This window comes from Hippichthys cyanospilos, chromosome 1 (genome assembly GCF_059441005.1).
Source record: "Hippichthys cyanospilos isolate Australia breed blue-spotted pipefish chromosome 1, RoL_Hcya_1.0, whole genome shotgun sequence".
NCBI lineage: Eukaryota > Metazoa > Chordata > Actinopteri > Syngnathiformes > Syngnathidae > Hippichthys > Hippichthys cyanospilos.
In genome coordinates, this window is record NC_142369.1 from 5,681,150 (window position 1) to 5,691,798 (window position 10,649).

The 10,649-nt window shown below is 40.1% G+C and overlaps 1 protein-coding gene across 2 annotated transcripts in view; it reads left to right on the forward strand.

Moving 5' to 3' along the window:
- Positions 1–5,775, forward strand: part of LOC148428804 (RAS guanyl-releasing protein 2-like) — a 28,385-nt gene extending 22,610 nt beyond the window's left edge. The window contains exons 15-17 of one of the 2 annotated variants that reach the window (XM_088410606.1): positions 604–1,023; positions 2,969–3,030; positions 4,931–5,775. In XM_088410606.1, the coding sequence (XP_088266732.1) occupies positions 604–1,023; positions 2,969–3,027 (479 nt within the window). In that variant the 3' untranslated portion in view covers positions 3,028–3,030; positions 4,931–5,775. The remainder of the gene's footprint in view (positions 1–603; positions 1,024–2,968; positions 3,031–4,930) is intronic. The other variant, XM_088410615.1, reaches the window with a different exon arrangement.
- The last annotated feature ends 4,874 nt before the right edge of the window (positions 5,776–10,649 follow it).

Sequence of the window (10,649 nt, forward strand, 5' to 3'; positions counted from 1 at the left end):
AAATTTTTTGTTTCAAATAATGCGAAGAAAATTGTTTCTACTCTGTTAAATGACTGTTGCATTTCGATGGATGATTATCATTTTGTTTGTGTAAAGGAAATGTTTTCCCGATAGATGTACTTCCGGTTTTGCCGATGCCACGTTTCATTTCCGGGTTTGCAGTCGGCTACGCTAATCAAACAGAATGCTATCTGATGACATTCTCTGTGAATTATCAGGCAGGAATTCAGTAAGTTTCATTTTATTATATCGATATTAATGTATATTATCGTCGTATTGCCGATAGGAGTACTTCGGGTTTTGCAGATGACGTTTGCGGTTTTGCGCTATATTTTCTTTTTGTTTGGTTCAATAAACATGCTTTAGGCATTTCAATGAAGTTCAGCGTTTGCACCATTGCATTTTTTTACGGCGATTTTTACACTTTTAACGCAAATGAACATCGGCTCCAAATATCGCTTATCGGCCTCCCCTACTACCAATCACCGGCGTTGGTCCCGAAAAAGCCATATCGGTCGATCTCTAATTTTCACAAATGAATGATAATAATTTGCGAGTAACCCATGAAGGACATGTTCAAATGTCCACCCCCCATTGGTTTAGCCCCGCCTTGGTTTGCAGAGTTATTGTCGGGCCCGGTTGGCCTCACCTTGTGTTTGTGTGAGTGCTCTTGTGTCTGCATGGCGTGTAGCGGCAACTTCCTACCTTCGGCGCCCGTCCCCCTGTCTGATCCTCTCTCTTCGCCCCGCCCCCCGTCTTTCCGGCGTCCCCGCCGCCTCTCCCTGCCCCCCTTCCGATCGGCTCACCCCACGCCCCTCCTCCGACGCCTCTCCTCGCCGCCGTCCCTTCCCTCCGTGGATTCAGCCTGCGGGGTCAACTGCCACAAGGCCTGCCGGAGCCGCCTGGCCGTCGAGTGCCGCAAGAGAACCAAAAGCATCAGCCACGAAACGCCGCCCGCTCTCCAGGCCAGGTCATACAGCTTCCCGCCACCTGCCAATCCTCCACCTAACCTCCAGAACACGGGTGAGACTTCCATCTCGCCGTTCTCGATCATAAAGTCTATTCCGGAGGATGTTGGATCATGTGACAGTTTTCTTCCTTCAAGTAGAAGTTGTATGCAGTTATTATGTTCCTTTAGTTTGTTTTATGATGTGCTCCCAAGCTAACGTTGTAGTTTCTTTTTCAGGTCTAGTTTCCGAGTCTAGTTTTGTTTGTGCTATAGGTTTGGGTTGATTTTGGCTTTGATTTTTGGGCTTAGTAAAGCGGTTAGCACGTCCACCTTACAGTTAAGGGACACACATTTAATTCCAGCTGCCTGTGTGGAGTTTGCATGTTCTCCCCGATCCCATCGGGTGTGTGACTGGTTGTTTGTCTCTGTGTGCCCTGCAATTGGCTGGCAACCAGTTCAGGGTGTCCCCTGCCTACTACTCAAAGTCAGCTGGGATAGGCACTAGCAAGCCTGCGACCCTTGTGAGGATAAGCGGATAGAGAAAATGGATGGATTTCTGTGTCGCCATGTTTTCCTTTTGCCCAATTCTGTCTCATTATTGTTACTTTTTCCACCTGACCTAGTCAAACCGGTCCATTTGTGCTAACCAATCAGCTTCCTCCTGTCCTCTGTGTTTTGTCCAGGTATTTCTCATTGTCATTAGTTGTCTTGTATTTCGTTCCATATTTTTTTTTTTTTGCTTTTCTATCAAGTTGGTTCATTGACTTGTTGCTTCCTAATATTATAGTTTACTTGTTTGTCTAAATTTAATCCCAGTATAATTTGTAATTTAGGGTTACTTTTAAGTGTGTGTTGTTTTTTTACACAGCTAAGTACTTTGTATGCCTTTTAATTTTCTTTAAATTACTTATTTTTATTACTTATCGTCTGCGTCGAGTGGGGGGGTGCAGAAAAAAAATACATATATGTGTATATAATTGAGAAGCACCTGTTTAGGGCCTCCACCTTTTACTTTGTAAAATAGGATCCACATTTTTTACTCAAATGAAAAAAAAGTACACGTGTCTGTAAATTAAACAATAAGTTTGAATAGTTACACGCTTGGAAAACAGGTAATTGCTACTATGCTAGCTTTCTGTTTTGAATAGATAGCTACTGGGAGCTGCACACACCTCTCACTGCTCCGCTTCAGTTGTGACTGCATAAAAAAGTTGCTGCATAGCTATAAACGAGTCCAATTCCTAGTTCAGTCTTCCTACAGGTAAACAACGACATTTTGCTCATCTGGAGGAAAAAAAAATTGATGCAATAGAAAAAAAAGATCGAAAATCTAACTTCAGAATATCCTTTTCAAACTTTTTCCTCAGGACATGGAACACTCGAAATTGTTGAAAACGGCCCGCTTCTTTGAAGATGCAACCTTAACTGCTTGGAAGGCATTTTTCTGAAAAACAAGCCCAAAATGCCGACAGTTGATCCGTCACGCATTCCTAGCGAGCCCCCCTCAATAACAAACGATTAGACATGACGTCAGCAAACGCTTTGGGGTCGCCGTGAGCTTATTCAAATGAATTCACGAGCGGAAGTGTCACCCTTAAAGAAAGATGTCGGCGAGCTTAAACGGCGTTCGTCGCAGCCCTTTCATGTGGTAGCGCCGACAGCCACCCACGGCGCTTTCGTCTCCCTCTCAGCATATGGTGCATTTGGAAGATATAGTCATAAAAACAATGGCGTTCATTTGCAATTGAAATGTAATTGGCCCATTGCGCTGTTGCCACAGACACAAAGACACATTTTTTTTTTTTTTTTTTATTTTGATGCCAGCCAAAGTGTTACGCCGCCTTTGGCATCTGCCAGCTGGCGGCTTTTATGTCGGCGGGTTAAGCGCCGCTGCCGGGCCGCCACAACAAAGTGACAAGATAAACACACAAAAGACTTACAATCCGGCGCCTTTTTTTTTTCCAATTTGATAGACCAATCATCCTCATGTTTCTGCCGCGTCTTCTTTGTTTTATCCAGTAATCGCCGAGGAGGATTTAGAGGCAGTGGAAGAAGGCATATTTGATGTTCATCTATAACAGGTGAGGAGACGCATTCGCCGTTGAGAGAACGTGAGAAAATAAGAGCGATTTTTTTTTTTTTTTATTGAATGATATAAACATACATTACAAAGTCAGCAACATAATACAATGTTAATGAATAGTATACAGAGATACCAAAAAAAGATACAAATGAAGTGAAATTAAATTAAACATGGAGAAAATAATAGCGAATTCACCCGATTGGTCATGTGTTGTGACGTCACTAGCGAGGCCACGCCCATTTGTCGGCACAAATACTGCAGCGTCTGTATGCTTGATAAAATCTTTTTTTGTCACTCTTTTTGAATATTCTATTATTATATGTCTGTTGGATTATTATTTTTGACACGCTTTTTCCTAAACATTTGACTCATTCTCACCATTCCAAATTTGACATATGCAAAAGTTCGCAGATATGCAGGGGATTCCTTTTCATATTCTCAAGAATTATAGTTTTCCCACAATTCCACATTTTCATCCCCCATAAAATGCATGCTAATTCCAAATGACCCGTTCAACAAAATAGTCACATCATTGTCATTTGTAATTCAAAATTGATTCAATTCACCGTGGGAATGACTTTCAAAATTCTGAAAATTTACACACTATAAAATTTCACTTTTTTTCTTTAAAAAGTCTCATTGAATCCCAAAGACGTGCTTATGCATCTTTTGCTGAATTCAGAAATTCAATCCAAGGACCTATTTACTTTTTTCAAATCTTAAAGTAAAGAAGGGTGTCAAAATAGGTAAAACTGAACGAGCATCAACAGTTTCGTCAACAGTGACCCAACTATGGATAAAAAAGGACCCAACCGGTACTATATGTGTGTGTACAAAAATTGCAAAAATGCGATAGCAAAAGTGACAAGGGGGTATATTTATATTTTTATGAAATTGAATATTTATTATGTTTTAATTAGAGTATTATGACTTTTGAAGATTTTTGCATTATGGGAGTCCAGGCTAAGCCAATCAGCGAAGTCACTGAAACTAAGGTTTGCAAATGTCATAAATTGGCCGCTAGTGCCACCCGGTGGTTTTGGGGTGTCAACACAAAAAAATTCTACTGCGCCTCGTTTGCGAGTTGTATATGCTGTGGACCCCCGTGTTGCAATGTCCCTGATTTACGTTATTTTCATGTTGCGACGTGAAATTGATGAGTTTTTTCATCCACTCTTTATGACATTTTTCCGGTTATGTGACCAAAACAACTGTCATGACCCCAGGAATTGGCTTTATTTGTGTTGTATTGTGTCCATCTGATGGCGTTTTTAGGTAGTTGCACTTATTTACTATTGCCGTCTAACTGCTTCCATGCAACGCGTGACTACAATGTTGGTCTGCGATTGGTCGGCTTCACTCGTTTCATAATGGCGGAACGGTAAAGCTTTGTTCGGTTGTGAGTGGTTACAAAAGCGTATTAATGGGCATTTTACACTTAATTAAAAGTTGAAAAGGTTAGCCTTGGGTCCCAAGATTGCAAGTGATGTTAAAGAGAGAAGTAAGAAGATGATTTATATGGAAACCAAGCTGGAGCTAATCAAGAAATATGAAGCTAGCCTAGCCTAGGCTACCCTTACAAGGGAATATGGGCATAACAAGCGCCACTCAAAGGTAAATAAATCCTTTCTATATTTTTTATTTATGATGTTTTCTGATTGTCTGCATGTATATTATATATACGTAGCACTTATTTTGGTATCAATTTTTAATATATATGTACAATTTTAATGATTTTACCTGGGGTTCTAAACACATTTGCTTTGGCTTGCCCGTCATACGACAAATTCGCCTTCCGACCCCAACAGCGGAACGGATTAATGTCGTAACACGGGGGCCCACTGTATATATATATTTTATTTTCAAGATTCTGAAGTTAGCGTCTCACTGATTTTCAGGCACATGGGAGCCTGGACCTTTTCAGTCACAGCTGCTGCCACACGGTGGTGGCACACTGCCCCTGCAACACTTGAAACTGCAACTCCACTGGCCTCCGTTGACATCATAATGGAATGTGAGTGTGTCGGGGCCCTTGCAAGTGTGCGTCCCATGAACAATGTGAGATTTGTGTCATGTGTGGCCGAAGACCTTTCCCGTGCTTGTAGCGGTGCAGTGATTCATCTCCCTGCAGAAAAAACAATCCCGGACACCCAATTTCCATGCAAGTTGCTGCGTTGTTGTTGTTGCATGCCAAATGATCATTTTCTGTGTGAAGCACACGACCAAAAAAAAAAAAAAAAGATCTAAAAAGAAGCGCGTTTTGTTCTCCCGCAAAGAGACGCTTTGAGCCGGCATCTAGTGCCATATTGTGAACATCTGGCATGCTGTTGCCTGTGTGAATAGCTTCAAAAGATGCTGTTGTCTTGATAAAGAATGTTTGTAAGGAGTATTTTTGATCATTTATCTTCCACTGCAACTGCCTCTGTCCAATTTGATTTTTTTGGAGTATTTCTTCTTGTCTGTCTAGTGTTTGTCCACCGCCTGTTTGTGAAGATGAATACAAATAAATGCCGATGTCATAAAATGAAGAACAGGTTGTTATTTTTCTCCTGGCACTTTTACTCACGCATTTTTTACAGCTAATTTCTAAAAATGTTAAGTAGTTGGTCTATGAAATGACAACATGGTTCTATATCAATTTTGGTTCTTCGACTCAATTTAATTGCGATTAGATATGATATGGTGTAAATAAAAACAACAAATTGATTTTTTGTTGTTGATTTTGTTTAAACGTTTTTTGTGTGCATCTCTTCAAACAAAACAAAACAAAAACAATTTCTTCCATGGTGCAAAAGTGAAACGATTTCATCAAAAGTGGGATTGCGATTCCATTCCATTCTATCGATGATGCGGCATGATGCATCAATTTTTGTTGCCTTTTTACATACATGTGAATGGACTCCAGAACTGCCTTAATGTGACAAGTCCTTTGAAGCTATATCTCCAATAAAAAAACAAAAAACAAAAACGATTTGATATGTATATCATATTTCTACATTTTAAAGTGCGAAGATTTGTTACGATTCGATGGGCTTGTGTCTTTTCAATCAAAAAATGATTTTCAACTTCATACTGCTTTTTGTTATAATTTTGTTTGTCGTGTATGTATATATATATATATATATATATATATATATATATATATATATATATATATATATATATATATATATATTTATTTATACACAGTTTGTAAGGTGTGTGAGTGTGTATATATATATATATATATATATATATATATATATATATATATATATATATATATATATATATATATATATATAGAGTCTGCAGACACAAAGTAAATAAGCGTATAAAGTACGGAGCTCTACCATAAGATCAATGCCAATGTCTTCACCTCCATGGGGGTCGATACAAAGAAGACCAACAAGCGAGAGCGTGTTGTAAAGCTGCCTCTCTGACCTAATACTGTATTTGATTGATCTTCTTTGCACTTGTAAGCGTGCGGCCACCTCCAACTAGAGCATCCAGCATCTTTAGCCCGTTGATTGATAGCCCCCCTGTTCAGCTACATGGAGGCCCTCCTCGCGCCACTGCCGTTCACAGCCTGCAGGGTGATATTGATCCAGAAAAAAAAAAGGATCGTGAAATGAGGGAAATTGAATAGCGTGGCAGCTAATTATGCCCTGATGACAGCAGGGTGGAAATAACCTCACATTGTTAGCTGCCTCTCGCTGAGATCTTGATTGCGAGGAAAGGAAAGATTTAGGCCCTGATGGCGCAAACGCACTTTGGCAAAGATGCCGTTCGCCCGCAGAACAGATGGAGGTGGACTATTAGAAGTAAATTTGCCATTCGACTAGGCTATTTGTGCTGCGTATCCTGGCAATAAAAGCAAGGGAGCAGTTGAATGCTGAGCTAGTTCATGTTGATCATCACATTTGAAGCACCTAAACTAATCAACAAATGCTTGACAGGAAGAGAGAGCCTTGACTCCTGACTGCAAAAATAGCGAGCTGTATTACAGCCCCAAAAACGGCCATGACTAAAAATGACCACTTGAGGGCAATGTTGAGCTGTGCCAGTAACCACGATGCAGCTCAAAAGTTGTCATGCAGCACAAATCCTGCTTGCTTTTTATATTGTTATACGAGTAAAATTTCGCACTGCTATTGTTCCCAACGTGACCTTCATACATGGCAAAGGCATTCACGCAAGAGTTGTGAGCAATTCTTTAAAGGGGGGTGGGGGGGGGGGGGATTCCAATACTCCCCGTATTCGACTGTTTACCACGTAAATTAGGCAGTGGGGAGCGAATCAATAAGCAAGGCAACTAAGAAATAAATCTATAATAGGTAAGCGTATGATAAAGATGTTAATTTATTAAATAATCAAAATTTAGAACTAAAATGCTGTAAGTCACTCACTGTGTTCAATTAGAGATTTAAAAATGGAGTTAAAAATGATTAAAGAATAACTTAACAAATATAATTGCATATACATAATTAAATGGTTTATGTTTTATTCAGACGTCGGAAAGCCAGGTCCGGAAAGTAAAAACCGTGCCATAGTTTGGCTCTAGCCACAGGTGCTTCTACTCAACTGGTATGTTAATGAGCTCATTTGACTGCAGGTTGAGTAGAAGCACGTATGGCTAAAGCAAACCTGGATCTGGATTTCCAATATCTGATCTTACAATCAATCAATCCCAAAATAAATCAATATAAATACATTTTGTCTGACTGCATTTGAATGCACCTCATGCCTCTTGAGTTAGCTGCTGGCATGTGAATATGCCTTTTTTTTCCCCTTTGCAAAAAGCGGATAACCGACCAAACATGCATGTTTGTGTATTGTGTAAATCTGACAACACCGTTTGCGTTAAAATACAAAAGCCTCACAAACCCAATAGAAGAATTCTGCCTTGATCTGCATAATCCACCTCGGCAACAGTAACAACACACAAGCAGTGAAACTAATAGACGCCATGTAATAGCTCTATTTCAAGGCGGGTACACTCAGGTGTTATCCAAAAGGTCATTTTCTTCTTTCCCGATCAAACGTAATCACACATGATGAGTGGCGGGAAGACGGAAGCTCGTCTCACAAGGGCCGCGGCAAAAGCATACTTGGATGGTGAAAAACGCCCTATTGATAGATGCTCATATCGTTGTGGTCAGAAAAGGACATTGGGGTTTTTACAAACCCATAAGCAAGGATTACTCACCAACCTCGATCAGGTTTTTATGAGAAAACGTCTGAAAGGCATGTAAAACCTCCCTTTATTAAAGGCCTCTTAAGCCAACCTCATACCCAATAGCAATTGCTGCTTTATGTAAGCATAACCTTGCCTCATGCCGGCTTATCAAGAAGACGACTGGAAATGTTGAGTGGAAGAAATGATGATGTAAAAGCGGATCCAAGGTAGAAAATTTGATGAAAAGAAAAACCTCAAGGATGTGAGGAGCAATACCGTCAATGGTACCGTCAAAAGTTAGGAAATTATTCTTGAATAGGGGTATGAGTATACCTAGTCGCACATATAGGCACTTCAGGGGGTATGTCAGATTTTAACAGGGTTTCCTCAAGTATTAGCAAATTTATTTTAATGCTGTGACAGGAACAATATGTTCTTTTTAAATTAGGAGCAAATTAATTGGAACATGAAGCAATGTATTTCTGAAGTGTGAAATAGGGACTCCTTTTAAAATCACTGAGTACCTTTTTTTGATTAACTTTGACATAGATGCACATAACCCTAACCCTAATCCTAACCCCTAACCCCAGATGATGTTTCATGATCTCAAGAATGACATGATTTAAGATAGTTATGGCCATATTCACTAGTAAGGCTCACGATGTGCGCGCATTCTTCGTATTTCTTGATTATCTCCAGCTTCGTTTCCGTAGTAATCATCTTCTTATTTCTTCCTTTAGAATCACAAGTAATCTTGGTAGCCATTGTTAACCAAATAAAGTTTGAATTATGCACTAAAATGCACAACATGTTATCGTAAGCACTCACACGAGATCAAGTCTTTAGCATTTCGGCATCTTAGTGGCACAGTGACGCCGACCAATAGCATATCAGCATCTTAGTGACGCTGACCAATAGCAGACCAGCATTTTAGTGACGTTTGCAATGACGCATGTAGTGACGTATAAGCGTGGTGCGACTCGCAGAGTCATACTCGCGCACACTGACCGACAAGTTCGAATTTTGTAATTGTTGTCGATGCCGAAAAGCGTGAAAAATGCCGTAAAGACGGGCCGAAAAAACTTCGTAATGTGAAAAAAACGTGCGGCACGGACGCTGTAACCCGAGGGTCCACTGTATTTGTCACATACGGTTGTCGATGGAACTCATTCTAGTTCTAGAAGCCGAATGGGTCACGATGCTTCATTTGGTGCTTCACAGTTCTGAAGGACATTAACCTGAAGTATACCACCAAAGAATATATTTTTTTGTCCGAAAAAATAACTTCTGACAAATAAGTCACCAGGAGAGGACAGAGAAAGTTCACGCGTCACCTTCAAGTATGGACATTTACTCTTCAAGCCTCCAGAGATGCGTTAGCTCATCCTCTGGCTTTTTTGGACCTTTAATAAAGCCAGACTGGACCCCGGGTCTTGTGTCTCTTTCACTCGCCACCTCCTTCTGCTCGCAGTCTTGCTTTTAATTGCTTTGAAGCGCAGCGCCCACCTCGGGGAGCTCAACAAGATGTTTTACAGAGCTTTGGGGAGCCCGACTATTAATAAATAATACCCCCCCACCCCCTCCCCCTTGTCTTCTTCCCACACATTCCTCATGACAAAACCGTGACAGCTGAGAATCCGCGTCGGCCGAGAGGCCACAAAAGGTGGTCGGTAGATATGAAACATATACAATTATTCTAATTAACGCCTCAATTTAGTCATTTTACAAAAAGACAAAGTGTGGAGAATCCTGCTTTTTATACACGTGTCACCATTTAGCACTTAAACTCAAGCAGGCTTGATTAAAGCCTCATCAAAACACTAATTATCACTCCAAAGTAGCCTAGCAACATAGTTTCATTTTAATCGCTGGCCAGAAATCTTGACGCTTTGTTTCTGTGACTTCAACACAAAATATGCTTTTAGTTTTGGGAGTTAACATTCAGGTAGACTGTGTTTCCAATGCTTTCATAGCTCCACTGACCTTATCGCCGAGCTAAACACGCTGAGGGAAAACACTGGGTCACTGCACTGAAAGTTTGCTGGTCTGTGCGCCAACACACTCCAAAAAATGAAAAACAAACCAAAATAAAACAGTGCTTTATGTTACAAATAGGAAAAAGCGAGCTTCAAGATAATATTGCATGTACCGTATTTCCCGAACTATAAGGTGCACCCAAAAGCCCTAATTTTTTTCAAAAGCTGATGGTGCGCCTTATAATCAGGTGCGCCTTATATATGGATCAATATTAAGATTGGGATCCGTAGATGGGAAATGAAGTGATAAAGTAAACTTTACCTGTTTGTTTTGTGTGTTTACAGTTGAACACGGTTGCTCATATTGACATTCAGTTATTATGCTGTTTAGAGTTATTATTTGAGTTATTATTGTTATTACTTGAGTATTGCTATATTGTGATTGAAAAAAGTTTGGATAATATGTCATTAATATGTGATTAA